This window comes from Corvus moneduloides, chromosome 8 (assembly GCF_009650955.1).
Source record: "Corvus moneduloides isolate bCorMon1 chromosome 8, bCorMon1.pri, whole genome shotgun sequence".
NCBI lineage: Eukaryota > Metazoa > Chordata > Aves > Passeriformes > Corvidae > Corvus > Corvus moneduloides.
Window position 1 is genome coordinate 32,548,993 of NC_045483.1, and position 26,899 is coordinate 32,575,891.

The following is a 26,899-nucleotide window of genomic DNA, read 5'->3' on the forward strand; positions in this document are numbered from 1 at the left end:
GAAGCGCCTGTGCAGCGGCCACGTGAGGGCTGCCAGGAAGGGCCGGGCGAGCCCTTCACTCCCGGGCAGGCGGAGCAAACACGGTCCGTGAGCCCGCTGTGTGGGGCGGGGGCTCAGACCCTCGAGCCCTGCGCGGGGAGCAGCAGGAGGAACATCGGGTTGTCTCCGGGTGCGTGCTAATGCCCCCAGAGCAGGGAAGCAGAAGTCGCTACATTTCCCAAGAGGAATAAAATGCTGGTCTGATCCCGTCTGAACAGTTCCAGGCTCTCATGGGTACCCCCACAGTTCGTCCTGTGCACTGTGAGAAGGATTTGGAATCAAAAGCAGGGTTTTACAGAAAGACGAAGATACAGCATTAATCGCAGTGGTGTCCAAAAACCTTAAAAGCAGGCCAGGTATGTAGTTTGATGCCAAGGGAAATGAAACCACATGGAACATCCAGCATTCATTTTGTTCAAGCCAGAAGTCTTACCTGCAGTCAGTAACAGCAATCTGAATAATTATAGACTTTTCCCATGCAAATAGGGCAGCACAGAGGGGAGGAAAAGATGGCAGTTAAGCAACAGAAATTAATTTATTGCACATTATGGAAATGGACGATACTCTTATTTTAAAAGATTGCCTATTTTAAATTATTTCTGTTTAGTTACATACCTTTTGACAAGTTGCTTATTAAAGCAGTACAGATTAGCTTTATCCTACCATCTCTATCCTACACCAAACCCTACTGCCTCCATGCCCCACATACAGCCCACCTGAAAACACTCAGGAAGCATGTGAGCAGCACCTGATTGTGTCTTTAGCAGAGTACCCCATTTCCCAGCATAGGCAAAGCTTTCTAAGCAACTTGAACAAGTCATAACAAAATAAAATACTCTGAATTACAAATTTAAATAAAGTAACATTATTCTCTTCGTTAAGTTGCAGATTACTTAAATTTATTTTTTTCCAAAAGTTATTTACAGATTTACAAGTATTTGTGTGATATTTTACAAAAGGTTACATCACGTCATTTTAAAAACATTTTTCTTTACAAAAGCTACATAAGCAACTACACTGAGGAGTTGAAAAGAATAGCTATGTTAGCTTTTAGGATATTCACTAAATTCCTATCCTCAGAGACAAAGCCAAGCTAAACAAAGTGCAAGGACAACTAAAAGACCTGTTTGCAAGCCTCCCTTCTGCTGTCAGCAATGCTACTCCAAGCCCATGGCTGAAAGAACTACGGGGCTGATAATTCTGGAGAGGGCAGGAGCCCATCCTAGGAGTGGCTAAAGGGAAGAGGGTGCAGTGCAGTCAGGTGGAAGTGACGGCAGTTTATCAAAGGATATTATTTCTATTTGCCTACGGAAAGAATAAGGATTTTCTGTTCCAGCAAAAGTTACCGTAAGTGTCAAGAGCAGTTAGACTCAGAAGGGCTCTAAAGTGCTCTGCAAAAACATGAAGTTTAGGAACCAACTCTGAAAGACGGTGACAAAATAAGGAAGAACCTTCCTGTCCAACACAAAAAGGATATGGTCCCCAGTATTTAATCCCAGTCTTTCTAAGTGGTTTCTAGAGCTATGCAGTGACTACACGGACAAGCTTGAGAGCATGACTTGCATGAAAATAATGCAGAGGCTTGTTCAAGGTTACAGACAATGTCAGACGAGGTCTGTGATGAACAGCTCCCTTTTAATGGAAACACAGATATATCAAATTAATAGTTCATGTGAAAAAATCATTCAGCAAAACACACCTTCCTTCAGCAAGTGCCCTGAGGCACTGTTTGTTCCCTGCCTGACAAAAGCTCCCCTTACACCTGTGACTGCACAGAACAGAGCTGCCAGTGCAATACTCTTGGACGTATCAAATCCTGGTAATGAAGTAAACTAATACACGGTATTTGGCAATAATTTCTCAGACCACTGCATTAATTGCCATACTTTTTTCCAGTACAATTGAAAACCAGCTACTGCATGGTTTTGCTTCACAACAGCCTATTACAGGCACACTCTGTGGCAGGATTAGGTTGAACTTGTGGCATATTAGCCTGTAAGAGTATCACCTTTCTCCAGATCATCTTAACAACTAAAATACTCATCCAATACACATTGACACTGAGTCTCCCATATAAACTGCCCTGCTTTCTCACAGAAGAGCTGCTGAGCCATTTGGCATCTGGATTTTTTTTCTTTTTATAGGTGCATTTTCTACATTTGGGTCCCATTTTCTGCATTTGTTTCAAGAGGAAGCAGAGCAGAAACTCATCCACAGTACCTCGAAATTGCAACTCTACACTGCTTACCTGAAAGTCTGGAAATACTGCTGTACACTCTTTAGTGGGTGTTTACAGGATGAGCTAAATACCAGAATTTATAAATATCTTATGGCACGTTAGAAGAACACCTCTGTATAAGTATTGCATGGCAGGAATCACAGACTCGGACAGGCTTTGGTGAAGAGGGCAGAGGCAGTTCATTGTCAGAACAGGCATTGCAGAAGATCTCCCCACAGTTCCTACAGTGATGCTAAATAATGGGCAGAAGATTAAAAATTTAAATTTACAACAGAAATGTACCTGGTAATTGGATACCAACAACCAATACACACAAAGCAATCCAAAACGTAGTTCCTTTCACTTCTTGGGTCGGAGAATGGAGTTGGTTTGCAAAAGATAACTCATCTACATCCCAAACTATGATGCAATCCTACACAGATGTTTGTCTAGGATTGCACCACAGACAGATACATGGTCTGTCTAGGACCACATTATATATATATATATATATATATATATATATGCTTTGAAGTTTTTATTCAAGACCTGGATTAAGAATATATTCTGCTACATAAAAATACAGCATGAACAATGATATTCAAAACGGTGGATGCTTCTGTCAGGTAGGTAATTGAGATTTAACATAGAAAGGTAAAGAAAACTTCCTGCACACATTAATAAAGCATGGAAATTATTGTCACATTTTACTTTAAAATGACAATAAACTCATATTTTCTTACTCTATTGTATAAAAAATGCCATAAAAAGACTTCTACACATGTCAAATTCTAACAGTGCCAGAGCTGATAAGAGTTTGAGATAACAATTCCACAAAGTAGTTAAATAATTTTTAACTAAGCTGCTTTGTGGAACTTCACCAAGACAGTGTTTCTTTTGAAATTAGGGCCCAGCTTCATTGTATGTTATCAAAGAACTAGAAAAACATCTGAAAAATAACTCTACATTCACCTGATCACTGACATTTCATGCCACACCTCTAAGATAATTAATAATTACATAATACTTGTGAACAAGTTGGGAGAAATTTTAAGTTTTACCTTCCTTTTGGAAAGTGAAAATTCCTTTTCACATAGCTTGCAATGAGTGGCCTCTTTGTCCTTCAACCAAACCTGGCCCTGGAGAAAAAATTATCATAATTTTATGTATCTGATGAAGTTAAACTTTGAGCTCCAGGGGACAAGACAAACCAAGAGCAGAACATTCACTGTTTGAATGCTCAGTGCCCTGGGACCAGTGTAATGTCACAAAGACACTCTAAAGCAGCACAGGACTGCTCCAAAACACTGCAAAACCTTAGGGGCCAAGACAGACCATAGGTGCAAAGAGAACATAGTAAAGCTGGGAAATGGCTGAGCTGGAAGAACAGTAAGGCATCCAAGCCTCAGAGTGAAGCCTATGTCCCTGCTCATCACATGGGAACAGTCCTCAGGATGCAGGGAACCAAAACCAACCAGGACAGTATCAAGAACTGTCAATTTCCTTCTGTTTAAACCATTTAATAAACCCAGGAATCTGCTCAACCATTTCAGACACTTTTACTCAGACTGCAGTAATGTACCAGGTGACACCAGATTATCAAACGTGCAGACAAAAATCTCTGCTCTCAAGTGCTCCCTGCTGTCTTTAGAAAGTCCCAAACCTGTCAACATTACACATCACATTTTAACAGCTTTGGTGCTACAAGTTTACTTATTTCCTAGGATGATCAAATATTTATTGATCACTGAGGAGTACTATCTGTTTAAGCTCAGCTGGCTACACATTCTGTCCCAGATACACTCTGTAAATTAGAGAAGGGTGTGTGCCATGGCAAGAAAAGTGCCAAAATGCATAGCTGTGCATCAAACAAGGCTTTTTTCCAGGGGGTTACAGGGAGTCTGTGGTTCTCTCCCACTGGAGAAATCATACAATGAGTGTCTCTGGAGTAGTTGCTCTTGGAGAGAAGTCTTCTCAAGCTTATGAAAGATTTCAAAAAGAACAGTTAAAAAAAAAGTTTATTTTCTCAAAATGCTACTGACCTGCAATGCCTTGTTCGCTTCTTTTATATCTTCTATTTTCAGCTTTGATCTAAAGAATAAGATAATGCTGTTTCAAACTTCTACATGGTCAGTTATGCTCTAACAACTTAAAAACCTGGTTTGAGAACTTAAAAAATTTTAAGCCAAGTCCTCTGAAGAAGACCACATGATGTCATCATGGAGGAAGCAGCCTCCCCACAGCCATCCAGTGCCAACCCACTGAGAACTGAGTCATGGGAGACACACACAAAGTTATTCTATAGGGCATCAAAGGCCACGTAAATCACAGCAGAACTCCTGAGAAGACAGAGATGATTAAATGAAACCTCAATACCACGTAAAAATAAGGAGAGTGGGGCTGGCCAGGTGACCCCTTCCATCCTCTACAGACTGTGCTGGTTCTGCCTGGGATAGAGTTCATTTCCTTCCCAGGGGCTGCAGGGTCTGTGTTTTGGATTTGTGCTGAACACAGGTTGATAACACAGAGATGTTGCTGTTATTGCTGAGCAGGGTTTACACAGAGCCAAGGCCTTTTCTGCTCCCTGTAGGGCCACGCTGGGGAGGAGACTGGGGGTGATGGGAAGCTGGGAGGGGACACAGCTGGGACAGAGGACCCCACTGATCAAAGGGGCATTCCAGACCTGATCATCATGCTCAGTATATCCAGTGGGGGAAAGGAGGAGGAAGGGGGGTGGGGCGGCACGCCAACGTTTGGAGTGATGGAGTTTTGTCTTCCCAAGTCACCATTCCACGTGATGGGGCCCTGCTCTCCTGGGGGTGGTCGAACACCTGCCTGCCCATGGGAAGCACTGAATTAATTCCTTGTTTTGCTTTGCTTGCAAGTGTGGCTGTTCTTTTCCCTACTGAATTGTCTTTATCTCAACCCTCAATGAGTTTTCCAGCTTTTACCTTTCCAATTCTCTCTCCCTGGTGCGAACAGTGGGGAAGTGAGTGGGTAGCTGTGTGGGGCTTGGTGTCTGGCTGGGGCTCAAGAAGATCAGCACTGCCCTGCTGGAGCCAGAGCTGTTACCTTCTCCTTGAGGCTCTTCTGGGATTGCCACAAATGGCAAACCAGACAACTGTTCTCACTGCAGAACAAAGCCTAATGCCCTTCAAACCAGGATTTTCTGTTCACAGCACTGTCATTACCCAGGAACTTACAGGTACCCCACCAGCCAAAAATAAAAATTAACAGGCCTGACCTAACTAGACATACTGACTTCTGATAATAATATTGTCATATACTGTCTAATATGCATGACCACTGTCCCACTATTTTTCTTAATTCAAGTTTACATGACAAAAATAATATGTATAAATGATCATGAATAATGAAATTACTCGCTCAGCTTGGATGCCAGTTCTTGGAGAGCAGCTTCTTGGTCTTCACATATGCTTTTCAGTTGCTTGTTCTTTTCCTGAAGTTTAAGGAATTCCTTAAAACAAAACAAACAAAATAAAATTAAACCAAATTATTCTCAAATTGTGTTTGCCCTACTGCCTAGAAAGCTGCTCCTACTGAAGCTGCTCTTGCTGAGAAAGCCAGGTCCCTCACACTATTAAGGTTCCAAATCCAACCTGAACAGCAACTGCTCAGGATTAAACTCTCTTAGACCCCAAGAGATAAAAAAGCATTTCTGCTTCTGTAGCCCACTCGAGGGAGAAAATAAACCCAACTGACTGGAGAGCCCAAGACCACTAGAGAGCCATGGGTATGGAGTCAGAGAAAAGCTGAAGCACTTTCTGGCCTACACTGAGAAGGCAGAGCCTTCAACACAAATGAGAAGGGAAAACAACTATTTCATTTTTCCTTATCCAAAGTACTGAGTTCTGCTCTGAGGACTAAATGGGGAGTTAAAAGCCCACTTTTTTCCTTATTCTATTTGTGAGAATACATTAACGTAATTTTTCTTATATATTTGCAGAATTTTTTTAAAATACCATGTCTAAGTCCATAATTAACTTTGCAGTCAATTTCTAAATTACTAGTAAAAATTTGCTCCAGAATTTACTTTCTTAAGATTAACTATTTCTTGGGTCTCTGTTCTCAGATGAGATACAGTTTCCTTTTCCTTTTGAAGATCATCCTCTAGGGTTTGCCGCCACTCTTTCTCTATCTTCAAATCTGTTTCCAGCTGAAGCCTAGAACAGAGAAAACAAAACAGAACAAAAATCACTGTGCACAACAGTATCATTTTTAAAAACAAGACCAAGTTTATTTCTGCGTGCAATAGACTATTATCATAATAAACTATTAACTTACATGTTTTCTAAAACAGAAATATGGTGTCAATATAATGATATTTTAGATACCAGTGTAATAAACAAAGCACTGTCACTCACAAATGCTTTTCAAAGTAAGTTTATTTAAAGGACCAAGAACATGGCATAATTTTGAAGAGCTGACCTTTGAAATGAATAAGAGACAACTAATCACAAAATTCTGAAGTGTTTTTAAAACATGCATAAGGCAAAGCCCCTTAACTTTATACAGCTTGTTTCTAAAATAAACCAAACCAACCACAGTGTCATTGGTGATGCAGGCAATGATTGCAGATATCTCTGATACCATAAAAGTTATTTAATTTTACACCCTTGGATGTGAATCTTCTATTTTAGACTAAGGTTTACGGCATTTTGAACAGAACTGAAAATAAAGGGGAAGGACTTTAATTTAGTATTTTTATTGAGCTTTCTACACAGGTGACGTTCAGCATAAAGAGGCATACAGATTCTATCAACTTAACTGAACTTCAGTTAAAGGAATTAGGACTACTCTGATGGAAGACCCATTCTAGCTGGAATTTTAGTATTGGTTTCACAGAAGAGTTGGTATTTAGAATGTTATGGAGAATGCAAAGAGTGGAAGCACACTGCTCAACCTTCTAGATCTAAACTGTGCCAAAACAGTAAAAGAGGAAAAAAAAAAAATCTCAGAGTATTCATGCAAGGTCTTTTGATGGGAAACCTACATCCACATTAATTTTCCTCTTTTAAAACCAAACCCACTTTTAAAGGAAAGACTTACATTTTGGGACACTACCACAGCATCTGGCTGGAAAAGAAGTGAACATGACCTGGAGGTTTCAGAACTGCAGAATTCTAAGGCTGGGGTCTGAACTGTTCTTTTGCCCAAATCTGCAGAGGTGACTGTGGTAGTAAAGTGAACATTTGTCATGACAGTTGAACAAGTGTATTAACATTCAGAGTTCTCAGAGGCAGGGGAGTGCTAATAGCTGGATTGGAAATCACTAATTTTTAAGCCCCAATCTTTGTGCCAGAGATTTACTTAAATAACTGATGCTTTATCTTCCCAAAGACGGAAAACACCTGTCCTTACAGGGAGCTTTTAACATTACATATTGATTTAAATTAGTACTGAAGGATGTAACAGGAGAAAGACTAGAGGGTTGGCTTTTACATTAGTTTTTAACTTTTATGACTCCAGTGGATTTTCACTTTTTATTTCCTGTGCAGAGGTCGTTAAACCCCTTCTACCTTATTCTTAAGCTGGATCAACCAAACCACTGCTATGCCATTTTAAGTTACTTGTGGGCTTTGTTAAAGTGTGTTTTACTACTACTCCACTACATATTTCCCCCACTTAGGATAATTTCCTACTGAATTAAGCTGGCACTTTTAGCCAAGAAATAATGCTGTTCTTCCCCTTCCTTTCAAGCTGTATGTCATTTTAGAGGCATCCAAAGCCAGCTTGGCTTTCTTGGAATGACATATTTCCATCTGCCTTGCCAGTACCTAACATAAAGACCTTTAGTATTTACATTCTGTTCAAAACCATTTAACAACAACCAGCCTGTATTAGGACAGAGGACATATTGCAATGTAGAATGTTTACTGCCGTGCATTTTTCCAAACAGGAAAGAAATACTCACAGCTGTTTCTCCTTCTGGGAGAATTCGTTCTGCAGGCTTTCAGATTTATTCACATACTCCTGTTTAAGTTTCTCATCCTCAGCCTCAGCCTCCATTTGAGCCTTCTCTGCTTGCTGCAATCTGGTGTAATTCAAATCAACTTTGGGTAAAACTGAAGCTAGAACTAGGGTGTAGAGGGTGAAGAAGACAAATAAAAGAAAAATGGGGAAATAGAAACATTTCTAAATAAAAACAAAGTTTGGGGGAAACTCACAAACTCAAACGAGAAGTCCATACAATGCCTAGGGAACTAGCTCCTGGGTTTGCATACAGTAAGAGAGTAATCACTGTAAGTAATCACTGTTTTATTTTATGCTCATGAATAACAGGTGCCAAAGCATGATACATATTTTAGAATTGAAGCATTTAACTTGATGCTTTTCTTTTTCCTTTAGCATATGTTCATATGTTATTTTTGAAGCTTTTTTTTCCCCCAAGTAAATCCTGTACTTGGCTTGCACTAATCACCCATTAAGACAGGGCAGAGCATGTGTTGTGCAAAAGCAGCTCAAAACAATTGAGGCATAAGGTTGCATACAGAGCACTGCAATCAGACAGCAAAAAACTTAACTAGCCTAACACAACAAAATACACCCTGACAGGTCCCACTACATTTATAGAACTACCTCAACTACATCATAATTAATTTAAATAGTCTGTATTAAAAATAATGCATTCTTACACTGGTTAAAATAGCTCCATATTATAGACAAATAAAAATGATTAATCAAGAAATGAGGGATTGTTTTTTGATTTAATCTTTTATTTCTGAATTCCAGGTTTGTTCAGCTGACACTTCCCTTGGAATGCATTAGTTCACTGTGGCTCCTCTCTGGTTACCTCTTCAAACCAAAAAAAGGTGTATGTAATGTAACAAAAGTAAATGTACTGAAAGGGGACTTGTGCTGTATCATGGTTGCACCTGTCTGGAGAACACAAGCACCTGTAAAATACCACTGAATGTCCCCATCTGATGCACCATGTTCTGCAAAACTGTTCTAAGGGCCTCTCAGGTAAGTGGTGGGAGAAATCAGTGAGATGGTTGATTTCTCCCTTCCCAGCCGCTCACCAAACACAGAACAAATCCCAACTTGCAGTGTCAGCTAAAAAAAAGATGTGTCAGCAACATGTTTGCATTTGTGCTTCTGCTGATGAAGTTGCACCAGAGGGAGTTTCCAAAAGCTGCCAGTAAACAAGTGAAAAAGGCTGGAGTGAAACTACCTTACAAAGGGTGCGCTGTCTCACTTAACTATCCCAGGGGTTTTAAGAATGCTCTCAGTCACATTTGCAATGGTAGTGCACAGAGGGCCAAAACGTGGGAAGGACAGTATTGGGAAAAGCAGGTCCCTCCCCTGTGCAGAAGCTGAATGAAACTACAGAAGACATCAACACCAAAAGCACGTTAAACACTTTCCTAAATCACAAAATCAACTGCACAGTTGTTTCCACAAGCAAGGCAGAAAGGGAGCTTGCTACCCAGAAGCTGCAGCACCATCCCCTAGCCCAGAGCCAGGGCTGGCTGCTCTGCTGAAATTCAGGCAGATGCTGAGCTGGCCCCAGTTTGCAGCTGGATTTGCCATTCAGATGATACTGGGGCAGATACTTTTTTGCATAATGACAGTGAGATGGATAAGGCTCCCCTTTCTGCTATGGTCTACCTGTTGTTCTTATTCAGTGTTTCTGATTTGGGTTTTCTTTGCAGATGGAAGATACTTATTTTTATTTTTCAGTAGCCAGCTCATGTTAAAGGCTTTTTCTGCCTCCAAACCAAGGAATAAGCTAGTACATAACCATGCAGTAGAAATCCTTTCTGTGTTATTGCATCCTGTCCCCACTTTTTCAAACACATCCCCTTCTGCTGCAAAACACAGATTATTTTCCCAGTCAACTTCCACTACAAACTCCGAGCAAACATCAGGAAGCGTATTAAGGGCAGTCAGCAGCCTAAACTCTTCTTTCTGCAGTGCAGGCAAGCAGCAGCTCATAGCAGAAATATGAGTTGTAAAGGCTGCCTAATGATGCGTGGAGGGAGGGAAAAGGGTTTGGGCACAACCACAGGTGCTGATCTCAGTGTACACACAGCCAGGCAAGATCCTCAGCTGACAAACAGGTTAGGCAGCTTCAGGATCTGGGCCCTAATTGTAAATCCTACTCACTACTACACCTACACCAGGGCAGCTGTGCTAGGCAGGAGTCACAGCTACGGACTTTGCTGGAGCACTCTGTCTCTGTCTGGAGTCCCACACAAATCAGGCTCCAAACACATTTTCACTCTATGAGAATATTTTACCCCACATGACATCAGGGAGATGGAACTGTGCTTTAACTGCTTGATGCCCAAAGCCTATCATTCCTTCACTGTACACACAGAACACAGATGCTGACACCACCCTCTTTTCTTACATCCATCATTCTGATAGAGCTCAACTCCTTCCCTCAAACTCCTGTCACTCTATTTAAGAAACAGTGCTAGTTACAACCACAAAACCCAACAGAGAGCGTGCTTTTGGGATAAATACAGCCTAAAAGTGAAAAGAATAAGCAGGGGAGAAGGGAAGTATTAGCCAGAACGGCTACTTTTTAAATCTCTAGTACCAAAGAATCAGAAAAATCACTAATTAGAAACAAGCATCATAAAAATGTACAGTCAAAGTAAAGATATCTAACCTCTTAAAATAAAATTTGACAAAGAAGTGATTCAATAGCATTAGAAAACTAGCTTACATTTGCTTAATAATAGTGCAGTAATTTACTTTTTTTTCTCTCTTTTTTGTTTTTTTTAGGAGGGGTAAAGTGAGATCGGAGATGATGTTCTTTCAGAAAACAAAACAGAACCCAGCTACGATCAGTTACAGTGCAGGATTTCTAATACCACTTTAAAGTTTTAATTGGAAAATTCTGAAGTCCTATTTTATCAGCAATAATTTCAACACAAGAGATCTGGAGGAGCTTTCAGAATGATATATCCTTGACAAGTTTATACTGGTGCTGAGCCTCATTGCTGGCACATTTGACGAATGACATTGCAATAGTCCTAGTTTGAGTTAACAGATCTTTGTCACTTCATGAATGCAGTGGACAAAAATCAAAGACAGATGAAGGCAGCAAAACAGTAAAAACAAAAATTGGGATAAAAGAATAAAAAGAAAAAGAAAAAAGAGGAAAAAAGGATGTCAATAAAAGAATATTCATGTCACTAATTTTTTTAATACATAAGCATGTTTTTCATAATCAGATTTAAATGAAAAAAAAGACATGTCAAACACCGACATGACAGGGCTTATGGATATGTTATATTTTACAATTAAAAAGGTTAATGTTGCATATAAGGCCACTAAATTAAAACATATGAATCACATTTTAATATTATGTAGTACATGCAGTCTAACCATAATGTAAATTTGTATTTTGGAATTTTAGTCTTTCACTTTTCAACCTTTCAGAATGAAAACTCATTAAGTCATTGAAAATAATGGCACTTCCAAAGCAATGGACAACAATTACAACAGCTTCAGCAACCAACCAGTGATCCTTGAAGGCATTAATGTTTATATTAAGCATATGCTTAAGTATAAGCAACATTAATGCTTCAGTTTCTATTGCATTTCATTCAGGTGGGGAAAAAAAAGTAGGCAATAATGAATCAGAATTTTGAAACAACTGAAAGAACAGCTTCTGATATCAGCATAAAAACCTAGGACCAGAAGAAAGATGGTAGAGGAAGAAAACTGAAAGATTAAGTTTGTATTTAAAGTGAGTGTGTTTGTCAAACAGGAAAAAAAAATCCAATAGCAAAGCACTAATTAGAAGCTTCAGAAAAGTCTGGTGTAAATGTTCTAGTTGAAAATTATATTTCAATGGCTGTAGGAATGCAGTAGGATGTAAGGGGTTGGAGTAATGAATGAAGAGAAACAAAGATGGGGCTGTACCTTTGTTCTAGTTGTTTCATAGTTGCATTAATTTGATTGGTCTTATCCTCTAACCGACTAATTATTTCATTCTTTTCTTTCATAGCATCTTCAGAAACCTGTGTTATAAAAGAGGTTAAAACTGAAATTGGTATAATTACACCACTATCTCATGGGGGCTTTTTCTTTGGTATCTGAAGGGGAAAATGTTGAAATGGCTTCAGGTTTTGATTCTTTTTAAAGATTGCCTTCTAAAAACCCTTGAGGACAGTATGTAAAATCTTATGCCTAGAAAATTTGTAGTTTTATACTTTACAAGCGTAGATGCTATTTAATATTCAATAAGTAAAAATGTTCCCCTTTGGTTTCCTTCCTTAGTTAATCAGTTTGGAAATCAACTTAAATTCAGTGACCAAGTAGCCCTTCAGAACCTTACCAATAAAGAGCTAAGATGCTCAGTCCAGAAAATCACCAAGGTTCTCCGACAAATCAAACCCCCACAGATCCTAACACTGGAGAATATTCTCTTCGTATTTTTTTCTCCAGCTCTATTTCTATTTCTCAACCTCCGGTCCAGTTTCCTCACACTTGCAGATGGAAAAGTAGAATCCCTTGTCCATCACCTCAATTGTCTCTCCGCAGCGTCCTAATTTTTTCCCCTCATTCTGCCACAGATTTGTCTGGTTTCTTGTGCTGGTTTTCATAATTTATTCCATACAGCAAATTCATGTTCAGCATAAATAACTCACTGGTATTTGGTCATTTGTTAACTGCATTTGGGGTCTCTGAGATCCATATTCTCCCAAAAAAGGGATTTCATTGTTAGAGATTTTTTTAATTTGTTAACAGAATTAAAAATAAACCCAAAAGTGTAATTAGCTTTTTCCATTTAACATAATCTTGTCTTCCTTCCCTTACTTTGGAAGGTCAGGGCTTCTCTTCAACTCTCCACTATGTGCCTACATTCTTCTGGCTTTTTAATACAACGCAGGCCAAAGAAAAGTCATTGCTACAGTACACTGTTACTCTCTCTGTTTCACATAGGATATTATTAGGCCATGATCTTATCCTCACACTTTTTTCTTGCCTAAACCCAGAAAGTGACTGCCTTAAGAACTTCTTTTTGTGAAGTTATGTTTGCATGGGTAATGTTCCAAAATGTCAAGCTGACCTAAGAAGCGCAAGGAAACCAAACCTCCAGGGACCAGCAGCATTCAACTGAACAGAACGGTAAAAAAGCAATTCTCTCCCTTTGATCCTTTCAGCAGTTTAACAGCAGATTGTCCCTTTACCTGCAGCTTTTGGTACATTTCCACGTTAATTGCTTTAACTTCATCAAGCTGCTGCCGCAGGCCGATGAGGGTGTCCTGCTTTTCATGGATATCTTTCTCCAGCAACTTCATGGCAAGCTCTATCTCGTGTTTCATACTAACTTGAACCACTAGCTCATTCTCCATATCCTATAAAACACAAGCACAATGCAACACAAAGTATTTAAATAATTATGTAACATTTTATTTCTGTTTTGAAACTCCAACAGAGCTGCAGCACCACCTATTTTACCACTTCAGAAATTCTGCCCCTCTTTAGCTTTGCAAATTACCCATACATGTTACACTCATATACTAACTGACCAGTGGGGCTTTTTAACTTTGGGAGAAGACAACTCACATTTCAATAAATTACCCTGCCAATGTTGCACAGAGTTGCCTATATATTAATTACAAAAATAGAACTAAAGTATTTGTATTTTCACAAGAAAGATTTAGCATAGATAGAGAGCATACAGTATTGCTAAAAACTCACCTAAAAATTTATCAAAGAAAAATGTGGGGTTTTTACTGTTCTTCAGCAATATTATTATAGAAATATTGATGCTCTGTAAAAATTCCCTTTTTATTATAGGCAGTTAGAGAAAAGGCTATTGAAGTAAATTAAAGGCAGCATCTAAACTCAACAAAAGTAGAAATATTCCTACACTGAGCGTTCTGCAGCGCAGTCTGCTGCAGAGGCGCAGTGCCAGGGAACCCTCACCTGTCGCAGCTGTGCCTCCTCCCGGAGCTGCCTGCGTGCTTCATTGTACATCTCATCCAAGCCCTGCCTCGAGTGTTTGTATGTCTGAAGCTCTGCTTCAACATCCACTTTAGTTGCCTACAAAGATACAGAGGTTCTGTCTTTCTTCATTGCAAGTTCTGCAGTTTAATGGCATAAATTTAACACTTGTGAGGAAGATAAAGAAAAGCCTACAAACACATTCTCCAAGCATGGGATAAACATAGAAAGAGCTGTTTCTGCTCTGTGGCCATTGGTTTGAGAATTGAAATGAGAATTGAGTAATATTAACATCTATACTGCAGTACTGTCCTCCTTCAGTGTCACTTGAATATGCAAAATATACATAAGGTAATAAAACAATCTAGTGTCCTAGAATTTTAATTTACTTATGCCATTTATAAAGCTCCACAGATTTAATAGGTCCTTTCCCTCATGAAAGTTATTTCAGATTTGGACATGTTAAGCTTACTTCAAGACAAGATGTACAAATTTTGAACAAAAATTAACCACATTATGTTAAAATATTAGAAGTGGTAAAACTAACATACCTCTAGATGATGCTGCGTCTTCATTAAAATCAGAGTATTTTCACTCCTTAATTGATGGTTTTCTTCCTGAAGTTTAATTATATTGTTTTTGGCTATTGCTAACTGAAAAGAAACAAACAAAAAAGCTCACTTTTTTGAGTAGAAATAAAGAAAAAAATATTCTGATGAATGCAAGACCAAGACACACTCTGCTCTATTCTCCCTGTCTGCCAAACAGAGGATTAGTTGTTTTTAAAGAAAACATAAAGCTCCTGGTTTTAGTAATGAGTCACTTTCATTACACAGCAGCAGCATGTTCAGGATACTTCACTGTTTCATGTCTGGTGAAGAACATGCTTTCGTTTCATTGCTTCATTATGACTTAAAGATACATTATGACTTAAAGACCCTCAACTCTCATTCCTCATCCTCAACTTTTTCTTTCCACTTGGCTTCAAGTTCATCCTGTTTTATTTCCCTTTTTTGGCATCTTAATATATCATACAGAGCAGCTTACATAAGAAAGCCTCCCCCACATGAAAAACAAACATATTTACAAAAGATGACACTTTATAACTGGGCCCTACAGTATATACACTTTAATGTCAGAATTATAAGCCAAAGAATCAAAACAGCTGGACAATTGGGCTGAAGGCTTGTAAAGGAACCAGAACACTCTGAGAATAAACACTCAGAAAAAATGTTTTCACTCTCTCTGGGTACGTTATTCACAGAGTGAGCTAGCTATCCCTTCAGCAGCTGAATTTAGAGTTTTCAATTTTCCACTTCATTACCTTAAAAAGGTGCTCTGTCTTATAAAGCTAAAAATATTGGAAACTAGTCAAGCATTAAAGGTAACCAGAAATATAGGCTATAAACACAAACCCAGAACTAGACAAATCTAAAACCTGTATATAAGCACACAGTAAACAAGCAAGAAACAATCCTTTGGCTACAGCTGAGAACTGGAACAGAAATTGCTTGGTGAACTACTTTCTGTCTCTTTGTAGCAACTGGTGTCATCCATTCTGGACTAGTCATCTGCACAAATCAGACTGACATCTGGCATTAAGAAAGGATTCTCTTCTCATTTTTTCCAAAGTTGGAAACTGTAACATTCTACAGAATTAATTTACTGATGCTAGAGGCTACCTGGCAAGCCGACTTCAAAGCCCTGCAGCGGCTGCCCCTCTTCCTTAGGCCAAAATAAAGGTGAACATATTATCCAGAACTTCCATAGATTAAAATAATGCAAGTATATTTAGAAAAACAGTCTTTGAGAGAAAATAATATGCTATACATTACTAAAATAAAATAGTACCTCTTCAATCAGTTTAGTGTTTGACTTCTCCAGTGAGTCAACTCTTGCATGTAGACTGCTAACTGTGCTACTGAAAGAGAAAAAGAAACAGTGGTATTCAAGATTACATCAAAACCCATTCAACCAAGCTCAAAAGCTTTAATGCAAGGTACAGTGATTAATGGTTAAGAGCTAAGAGGTCTGTTCCCATTATTGGAGGTTTTCCTAAGAAAATTACTCTCCTTTGTTGAACATTTATGTACTTCTTTCCAACTCTCAATGTCATCCCTCTAACTCAAACTCCTGGTTGGCTAAAACTTCCCATGTGCTCTCCCCTTCCTTTATCCTCACAACTATATTGCATCCAAAAGAAAAACAAGTTCCCTTAAAAGACAATCCCAGTGTTCTTTCGCCCATATAACAAAACCATTCTCCAGATTCTCTTCCTCCAAAACGCATTCCTTTTACAAAATCATTTGTTTCTCCACATTTTTTTGAGATTTGTCCTCAGGCTATCTCTTTCTTGATGCTCCTTGACTTCATTTAGGAGTCTCATCAGAACTTTATTGCCTTTTATTACTCTGTTGTTTTTTACAGTATCAAATTACATCCAGGCCTTTTCCATAACCTGATTGCCTACTTCTACAGGAAGCACCTTTTTTTAGGCTGCACTTCACACACAGGAAAACAGAAAACCTATTCTGTAACACCATTTACTTTTTCACATATTTCTCTGTGGTGTCCTCGGAAGTTGCCAGTTCATTAAGAACATCAGGGAAGAGAAGGTTCATGCATTTTAGGATGTCTAAAAAGGAACAGCTGAACTGAAGTAAAATAGAGGAGAGTTGCTGAATCACTGATCTGGCAGGAAATTCTATGCATAAACCAGCATACGAGAACACACAGAGGCTCACCTGGATAATGGCATCAAACAAATAACCACTGTTCTTACTTGTGGTAGTTCCTTTCTCCTCATTTTCTTTCATTTTGCTCAGATTTTCTGTGCTGTTGAAGGTTTCTGCTCAGTGACAACATTTCAGAGCAGAATATCCTTACTCCAACAGGAGCCTTATAGCAACCAACAATCCAGATTACCAGCATTAAAAACTTTAAAAGATGATTACATTTCAAAAAGGATCCAGATCACCTGTGCTACAGATTCTACAGAAGTTCTTTGTGGCTTTGTTGTTTGGTTTTGGTTTGTTGGGGTTTTTTTGCTTTTTAGCTCCTCAGACTGTCTAGTTTTGTACAATACTCCTCATAGAATTTAAATCACTGTTCTTCTATATTCACAGTAACAAACACAGTGGTGGACTAGGTTTGTTACATCCAGCAAAGTAAGGGGAAAATGCTGCTTTCCTGAAAATTGTTTCAACAGGAACCACAACCTACCACATACAAGTAGCTTCTAGCAAGCAACGAGCTTATTCAGTTTCAGTCCTAGGCATTAAAGCCAAAAACTAAAATATTCTGAAAGGCAAAGAAATAAAAATATACAGATTCACCAGAACACTCAAAACTACTTCTGACAAACTGTTAAATAGAACACAGTTAGAATCCAGACCAAGCTTTTCCTTCCCATGAAGTTATGAATCATGAGGACGTTCACCACTCTGGCCTGCTGGTTTTGTGTTTCTTTGAAGAATAAAGGTTTTGACTGTCCAAAAGCATGAAAACTGACACTTCCTGAGTCTCTCCAGAAGAGTGTCTTTTCCTACTTCACTAAATCTTCAGCCTAAACATGAAGAATTTGCAGCTCTTTCTCTGAAGTTCTCTCACAAAGCTGTGCTACAAAAGGCATTTACCTGTAAGCCTGCCCTGACACCCATACTTCAAAGTAATACTTACTTCAGTTGCCTGTTTAGTTCCTCAACATAATTCTTTTGGTCCAATATTGCAGCAATCTGTACATTTCTAAAGCAAGTACAAAATAAAATTAACTTTAACAACATGATGTGCTAAACTATGGACTGAAAATACACATATTTACCATGTGCAAATGTCCATCTTAATCGTGTTTTTAAAAAGAAAGGAAGCAACTTCATCTCACACTCATGAAGGCAATATATCAGTGAGACACAAAAAAATCCAATGCTTTAACTGCAAATGATTTCTCCACATGAAACATAACCTACACAGTCTGAGAAGGATAAGGATGTTTATTTACTCTGCCATAACTCTGGCTCTTTTAAACACTGACCAAACCCCAAGCTGAGGGCTTAAATGCCTGTAGGTTCCTTTTCACTGCCACCTGGGGAGCCTCCACTACTTGGGGGCAGTAGTGATGCTGCTGAGGTTTCCTTCAGACTGCAAATATTCTTCCAGCTGACTAGTAACACAGAACAACACACTGGGGCATTTTTCTCAGGATCAGAAGATTTCATCTTAAGGGAACGAGACTTATTTCTAAAAGAACAGGCCCCAGCCAAGAAATTGTTAACATGCAAAATTAGGAGGTATTTTGTGAGGACATACCTTTCTTTACCCCCAATGTCATCATCACTCTTCAAATACACAGAGAAATCGATCACCCCAACCTGGTGGAAAGCAAAGGTACAGCTTCATATCATACAAATAACTGTATGGTTATTTGGCTGTTGGTATTTACAGCCTTGTACTTATGCAATTGATAAAACCTCAGTTACAGCATTTTTAAGACTCGTCCACTTTCAGCCAGAAGCTGAAAAACCTGAACTATAACACTTTAAACAAGATTTTACTAAGTTTAGTGTTTACTTGGTTTATACAATGCTCTCCTGTCAGGATCCTGTTTGCTCTTTCCATGTCTTTTCTAAAAATCTCTCCTCCAAAAACTTTTTTAAAATATATTTTTCCTATTAAAGCAAAATACCATCGCTATTAAATAAGGTGAAATGTTCTATCTGTAAAAGTTACCTTAAATCAATTCACTATGGCTGCACAAACACATTTCACCACTGAGCAGTATTTTTTTAACATACCAAAACTACGCTCCTGGCTATGACTTCCATCAAGCTCCAGAAGTTTGCCTTTCTGCTCAATAAAACCTGCTGCTTCTGGCTTCTCTGAGAATGTGCCTTCTTCATACTACTCTTCACAAGCAGAATAATTCTGGATATTTTACAAATGTCAGATTTGGACAAATTGCATTCAGAATCTCATCTGCACAGCCACTACTACCTTCTCAAATCGAGTTTTATCTCTCATGCAGCAAGGCCACCAAATGACCTGGATAACAGAAGCATAGCTAGCAACAGATTTTGTGATCCATAATACACATTTAATTCTCAACGTGGAAGAGCAAGTTGATAAGTTTTCTGTAATTACAGGCCTGTTGATGTTGTATTTTCTTTTACACAAGATCAGTGCCTGAAACCAATACTAGACAGTAACTAGAACGAACAACTGCGGACAAGTTAACCATGTGATTCAAAAGCACACACACCCAATTAGCTGTGACTTTTCTTTCCCAGAGGAACTGTTTTTTCATCAAATACATACTAAATATAGTAATAACCACTTAAACTATTATGATTCTTTTCCACAAAGAAGCTGAAAAAAAAAAATCAGGGCTGAACACAGTCCACATTTATTTACAAATACAGGTGTATCTGCCTTTAAACAGAATCTGTTAATATTTTCTTGGAAAAGATTAAGGTTAAAAGTCAAAGCCCGTTGTAAAGCAGGAAGAATTCCAAGTCTTGCTTTGCAGAATCAAAGTAGTCACCCTCTTATGAGGTCATAAGTGAGTGTTTGTTTCAGGTCCTTGTATCATTCCTGTGATGTCCCAGAACAACAATAAATGAACCAAGCAGGGTAAACTGATCATGGAACTATCATTGTCTCACAGAGGAAAAAGATGGGTCACACAAGTGAGATGGAAAGAGCTCTGCATTGCTACAACAGCTCCCATTTGAGGACAAAGCACAAAACTTCACCCTTGCACTCTGACCATTATCTCAATCTAAACGTCTGACCCAGCTGGTGATAAGGGGGTAAGGCAACAGCCCCACAGATCCAGCAGCTGGATCATCATACCCTGAACAGTCTCTATGAAGATTTCTAACAAGTCACAACTCCAAAGTAACAAAATTCACTGCACAGGAAAATCTCACAGATTGCACATACATTGCTTTACCTGGATGGACTTACTTGTGAATCCAGATCTTCTCCCTTCACACACAGGTTGGCATCAATCACATTTAGCCCAACTAACAGCCCAACAATAACTGCTCCTTCTTCCTCCATCATTAGTGCGTGATACTCATAAAACTCACTGTGTTAAAGCAGAAAATTGCATCTTACTGATTTATTCATTATATATACATCCAGTAAATTAATAATAAGTGACATACACATCTAAATTTCTCTTATTCTAGCCTTACTACAACATCCTTAAAGATGAACTGTGCCTGCCCATACTTTCACCTCATAAATATTTAAAAATTCAAAGTGCATGGTTTGTCTCAGAGACTATTAAAAACAAGGATACTGCCTTTGGCTCCAGATGGCTGAGACATTGTTGGGGGGTGGGAGTAACAAGATTTACTTTGCCCCAAAAACCCCAGAAAAGGCTCTACCCTACACCTGCTATTAGCCAGTTTTGAAGAGATACTGCAACAAACAGATGTTTGGCCACACTGAGTCAGACAACTCTTAAGTTGTTAAGAAGCAAGCAGTGCAAAAGAAGAATGGTAAAAAATTACCTTGTGTGAAACAATGTCTGGAATTTAATGAATACATGCTTGAAATTCAAGGAGCCAAGGAAGAGATTACATGGATTAAAGAGAAGCATAAATGGCTGAAATGCTAAAAAGGTTTATTGTTGCAGTGGGGATCCTGCAACACGCATATATCAAACCAGGAGTCCCGTGGAAAGGAAATATATATGGACAGACAGATTCTTGATAGCTGTTTCAGAGATGTTTATTTCTCCAGCCGCATGGCCGGAGCTCTGCCCAGGAACTGTTCCAGTCACGGGACCAAGGGTCCTTCTGCCCGCGCAGGGAACACAAACCAACCCATGGGAACGAGGCTGAGCAGGGGCAGGGAAGCCCCGTGTCTGTGCCCTCAGGGCCCCTCTCCCAGGGCTACACGGCAGGGGAGGGACCCCAACAGTTTATAAAATATAAATACTTCACTAAACAAAAGAATATCAGGACTTTCTCCTCCTTGCACATTTTAAATAAAATTTTAGATTCTATGTAACTAACTGTGTTTCCAATGGAAAAGCCCATAGCTGCTGAACACCTATGACATCCTCACAAACCAGCATTATCTAGGCATACAAAGTAAATCTTAAAAATACGTATAGCTTATAAAATTGAAATTAAGATGAGAAGTATCCTTCGCTGTTTGTGCTTTAATTACTCCATCAGACAGGAAAAGTTATACTAGAAGCGAACAATGCCAGTGTTAGAACTGCGAAAGCAAAGTTCAAAGCAAGAGCCCTCTGTGCAATGGCAGCTCAGTGGAAACCACACGCATGGTAGGGATGTAGGGATGAATTCACCTCCTCTCCAGAGGTTTTCAGCGCTAGTTCTGCACAGTGGGGGAACACAGGATTATTTTTTAGGAGACTAAACCTCTAAAAACAAATTGCAAACAAAATCTAATTAATTGTTTACCTGAGGAGATCTCTCTGAATGATTAAACAGCGAAGATAATCGGCCATTTTCTTCTGCATCAGTGCTAACCGTAACCAGGCCCGGGCACGGCCCAGCGGTGTCCTGAAACAAAGGGCATGAAGACAAACAGTCCCAAATTAATAACATATTGATTAAATCACGGTCTTTAACACCTTATTAGTCTACTGGTGGAGCAATTGGTGTTTCTGAAGGCGTATTTTAAACTATTAGTTGAGCATCACCATCTGAAAAGCCATAATGTTTAGGCTTTGACTCCAAGCTTTGGGACAACAGAAAAATTTTAAACTACTCAGCTGAGCTTGGGAGCAGACCCTGGAAAAAACAGGAGTATAGAATGCACAAGAGCCTGATAATCTTGAAAGTCCTGTTTTCTGCTGAAGTAAAATGTTTGCAACTGCTGGGACTCCTTTCTGCAATTTGTTTATAAAGAGTTCAGGGGAAGTGCAAGAAAATGAATTGAATGCCCATCACAAGCCACCACGGCAGCTTCCCTTCCCAGTCCTACTCTCTGGCTCTACCCAACACTTTCTGAATCCTACCTTTACTAGTGTACAAATTCAGGGCTATCTTAGGAAGACAATGCAAAAAACCATGAAAACAGATGTAACTGGCAAACACTTATATCCAGCAAAGTACACCTGGACCTTTACAAGTTCCTCTTCTAGTGCTTGCATACTTACAAGTGGTAAGCACATAAATGAAAAAAACCTTCACTAGTTGTATTAAAATGAGAGTAACACACTTGGCAAAGGTTATTATTTCCTCTGGCCTGCCACAAGAGTAAATAATAATTTACATGCCTATGTGCTTTAGATAAGGTCTAAAGCTATAAATTAGACTCCTTATGCTGCCATATACCAATCACAGCATAACCAAGCCCTTTTGGAATTTCATGTATGGCCAATTATAAAGATAAATACAAAAGCAGAGTGCAGTGGAATGGGAGGAGAATAAATTTACTTCTGAGTAGGACACTGCAGGCAAGAATCTGAAAAGCTGCCTAATTCTTTCCTCTTTGGTATGTCACCTTTTGGTTTTATAGAGCCTTTGCTACCTGCACTCATTAATGTTTGCTGCAGTTCTAGATTGCAGGAGTGAGTGATACACAACCTGCTCCTTTTTGCATTGCTGTTATCCACCTTCCATTCACCTGTGCTCTCCCCCAACATCATGTGGTAGCTGTTCAAAGGCTTGATTAATGCCAAATAAAATCATGAGACACCTGCAGATTCTCAGTCAGGTCCTTTATTTTCCTGCTGCATTTTACCAATACTACTTACTTAAGGCCAGGCAAATCTCTGACACTTGCTGCTATTTCCTCAGCTTCTGGATATAATTTCTCCACAAGTTCCAGAGGACCCCAGATGGTTTTATTGTAACTTAGAAAGGATTTTCTTACTACAAAAGAAAAATCAAGTAACTGAATTAATTGAAATTACTGGAGTAGCTTCCTTCAAACTAGCTGGTGTGTGAAAAGGTTAACTGCTGAGTCCAGACTTCCAGATAATTCCTAACTGAGACACTGGTCAGCTCACCAGTATCCAAAGCCAACTTCTAAATTACTTTGCTGTGAATATAAAATCGATGTGCTGAAATAAAATTAATATAGAAAGGACGTTTAGCTAAAAATATACGCTAAATACACACATGCAGCTGTGGTAATCCCTGGACCGCTTACAACAAATGGTGTTCAAAAAACCAAGTTGGTAAATGTGGAAATATATGTGAAGAATTAATAATTACACTATTCATTATAAAAGGTGACCATTTGCATATTTTTCAATTCTTTATGCAACACTACATATTTTTTTACCTACTTCAAGAAAGAAAGGAAGAAAAATGGCATGTTTGGGATGAGAAATATGCAGCTAGACCAATTTCCACACCTTTCAGGCCATGCTTCAGGCAGTGCTCCATGACAACAAAGAACTGCTGCAAAGGTGGGTAGTCAGAATCCAGAGTGCGCCCAAAGCTCAAGGCTGATTCAATGAGTCCTTTGATACTCAATTTAGCCATGTTCAATAAATTTGCTCTTTCTACAGCTGTAGGGTCCTTTACAGCTAAGACAACAGAGAAAAAAATGTTATGGTTCAAGTGTTAGGAGTGACACAAAGAAATAAAGTGCTTCATAGCTGCCTTGTTCAAAGAAAAACTTACCTTAACCTAATAAACTCAATAGAACAATTCAGTAGGTGCTATAAACCACCATGTCATAGAAAAGCATCCCACGGAAAACACATTCCTAGTGTTTTAATAGGTGAATGAAGTCCCGAGAGTTCTTAGGTACCATGTTGTCTCACCAGGTCTCAGAAGCAGCCAAGTCACTGCAATTTAACACAGCACCTCTGCTGCACTCCAAACTGCTGCATGGCTGCAACCAGTGCCCCTCCCATGGTATTAAAGCAGCCTTCCTATTAATTTATGTATTTATTTGGTGTATTACAGCCTACCTACAGAAGCAGACATCACACTTTTTATATATTATCACTTTCCACTGCAGCTTTAATTTCACAGTGACATGAACACATGCCTTCCTTCTCAGGCTGTACAGAGTCGCTGCCACTAAACCAAGAGCATTTTCTAGAAAATATTACGTACTGAAAATTCAGTTTCTCATCTAGCCACAAAGTATTTTCTACATGGAAAATCTTAAGAATTAAAGGTTTTGCTTTAACTTGAAATTTTTGATAAACTTTACCAAGTGTACACTGCAAAAATACAATTGGGGATTAAATCTAGTCAGTAAAAAACCCACAGCTTTTTACAATCATCTTAGTCTGACAGAATGGACAAGGTTCCTCTTCTCAGAACTCCTGCTACTGAAAACAGAGTGCTCAGGAAATTCTTAAGCTTATTTTCATTTATAATGAAACAAGTCAAGCGTTCAGGCCAGACTATTTTCTCAGAGACAAAACAAGCCTCTGTTTATTCACTATGATCAAAGTAACCTGGAAAGAAACAAAAGAGTTGATGATTTACTGTTTAATTAAATCCAACAAATGAAGTAAAAAAAAAACACTTTTTTTTTTTGAGACATTGAGACATAGATGTCAAAATATCTGAGGAAAAAATATGCATCTGAGGAAAAAACGTGAGCCTGTTCCTCTGCAAATCTGAGTATAGGTATAGGGCCTTATCTGTTTGCACATCAGAAAGCACAAAGAGCCCAAATCATCATAACAAATGGATATTTTCTCAGCTCCTCAACAGCAATGAAACTACTTGTGTCATTTCCTGCACAGTTCAGGCATTTAGGGATTAGATACTAGAAACCCTGGAAATTACTTTCTAGTATTCTGTTTCCCTAGTTGCCTGCCAAATACCCAACTACCCTACTATCATACAACATAACCTATCTCTGCTTTCTAGGAAAAAAAAAAAAAAGACTGAGATTATGTACCTGAGACAGCCTTAAAAACTACTTTTATAGTTCCCCAGTACTTCAACAGAAAACCTCATAAGACATTAGAAAACAATCAGAGATAATTAGAGACAGGGCTCTGGCAAAACTGTACTCAGTTAGCAGCCACAGCCCACTGGTTCGTCTCTTCCTTCCTTCCTGCTCAGCTGCTGGGGACTGATCAACCCCACCAGGAGCAGCCACCAGCACAGCATCCCTGGCTGGGACAGGAGGAGGCTTGCAACAACAGGAGCCTTTGTGCTGGCAAAGCACACATCCTGCTTTTTTATTAGCTTTGCTACTGACAGTATTAAATACAAGTGTTAGTGTAGGAAACGCCTTGCTCAATGCAGACTTCAGGTGGGTAGCTCTCCCTTGCTACATATCCTGTCTATTTCCCTAAAGGCATCATAAAAATTCCTTTGTCAGGTGACCTCATTTTGACTTCTGGAGCTGATCCTCCTCAGACAGACTTCTATGTCTGCTATCCTTTTAATTATCAGCCCTCTTGTCTGTTCTTTCTGAGGTGAAATGCATTTTAGGTCTGTTTTTAAGTGCAGCGTACCTGCATGGTTTTTTTCATCTGCTTCTTAAAAAATAAATGATAAACAAATATTTTAAAATTTAAAATCAAGATTTAGAATTTAACATCGTGTGTGAAATCCTAAATCGTAGCTGCTGCTCGAGTACTCTACGGGGTACTGCACAGACAGCAAAACAAGCTCTGCAGAGCTCTTCTCCCCGAAGCAGCAGCCCCCGAAAGGGGCTATTTGCAGGAGGCACTGCTGTCTCCAGCATCACCGGGTCTGACGAGGGGCTCGGCCTAGGAGGCGACATTCCTCCCCGGCTGGATGAGCAGCCGAGCCCCGGCGTGCAGCCGCTCCGGCCGCGGGCTGAAGGCGCTGTCCCTGCGGCAGCGGGAGCGCAGCGGGAGCCTCTCCCCGCCGGCCGCAGCCCTCCCGGCGCGGTGCCCGCACACCGAGGCACCGCACGCACCGCGGGGCCCCGATACCGCCCCGTGCCCGCGCCCCTCGGCCCGAGCCTCAGCCCCGCGTTCCCCGGAGACCCCCCCGCCCATCCCGGCCCCGCTCCCGGCGCCGCAGCCCCGCTCACCCATGGCTGGAGAGGAGGAGCCGCCGCCGCAGCCGCTCCGTGCGGGCCCGCGGCTCCTCCCGCCCCTCCGCCCGCGCGGCGCGGCGCCCCCGGCGGCGGGAGGACCCGCCCCCGGCCCTATCGCGATAGCCCCCCCGCCTCGGGCACTGCCGCACCGCGCCCGGCCCCAGCTGCCCGCCGGGAGAGCGGCATCGGCCGCAGGGATGGGCAAGAGCGCCAGGGCAGCCTTCGGCACAGGAAGGCTCGGACATGAGCTAAGCACAATCAAGCAGCACAAACTTGAGGCTTCTCTACCGTTCTCTTGTGACATAAAGCTTATATCCCTAGCATTTATTCCAAATAATAATTCTCTAGCATTGGATAACATGTATCAGGATAAATAGTAATGTTCTAGAAAAATCTGTGAGTTCAGTGCCTTCAAAGGTAACATGCTGGGAATCAAAACCAGTATTAAAAAAAAAAAGTAAGTTTTTGGGGTTTAATTTTTAAAAGCCCTAAAATGTGAACCTGACTAGAAAAGAACCAAAATACGCTATGGTGTTTATCACCAAGCATGTTTGTCACATCCAGATGGAATCTCAGTTGATGCTTACTGCACCCTGAGTACTACAATATGGTCTGCTTAATAATTATTCTTTCCTCTCCCCTTTTTGGGCAAGATTAACCATCAACCTGTAAAATAAAAAGGTGTTCTTCACCTTGCCCAGCTTCAGAGACTGCACACAAACAGCAGAAAGG

The 26,899-nt window shown here is 39.9% G+C and overlaps 1 protein-coding gene across 4 annotated transcripts; it reads right to left on the reverse strand.

The window, feature by feature from the left end:
- Nucleotides 1-916: 916 nt before the first annotated feature.
- On the reverse strand, nt 917-26,234 carry RUFY2 (RUN and FYVE domain containing 2). Of its 4 annotated transcripts, none has more exons than XM_032116968.1 (18): nt 26,162-26,234; nt 23,535-23,708; nt 22,929-23,046; nt 21,628-21,729; nt 20,153-20,276; nt 18,497-18,558; nt 17,870-17,935; nt 16,043-16,109; nt 14,743-14,844; nt 14,174-14,290; nt 13,432-13,599; nt 12,161-12,258; nt 8,193-8,312; nt 6,312-6,441; nt 5,641-5,735; nt 4,300-4,348; nt 3,319-3,396; nt 917-2,510 (listed from the first exon to the last, which is right to left on the reverse strand). In XM_032116968.1, exons 1-18 carry the CDS (start codon nt 26,163-26,165, stop codon nt 2,367-2,369), a joined length of 1,818 nt encoding a protein of 605 aa, XP_031972859.1. In that variant the 5' UTR covers nt 26,166-26,234; the 3' UTR covers nt 917-2,366. The 4 variants fall into 4 exon arrangements, with proteins under 4 accessions (XP_031972859.1, XP_031972858.1, XP_031972861.1 ...); XM_032116967.1 differs by having other exon boundaries at nt 16,043-16,112; XM_032116970.1 differs by lacking the exons at nt 23,535-23,708; nt 26,162-26,234 and adding an exon at nt 23,466-23,528 and having other exon boundaries at nt 16,043-16,112.
- Between the last annotated feature and the right edge of the window lie 665 nt (nt 26,235-26,899).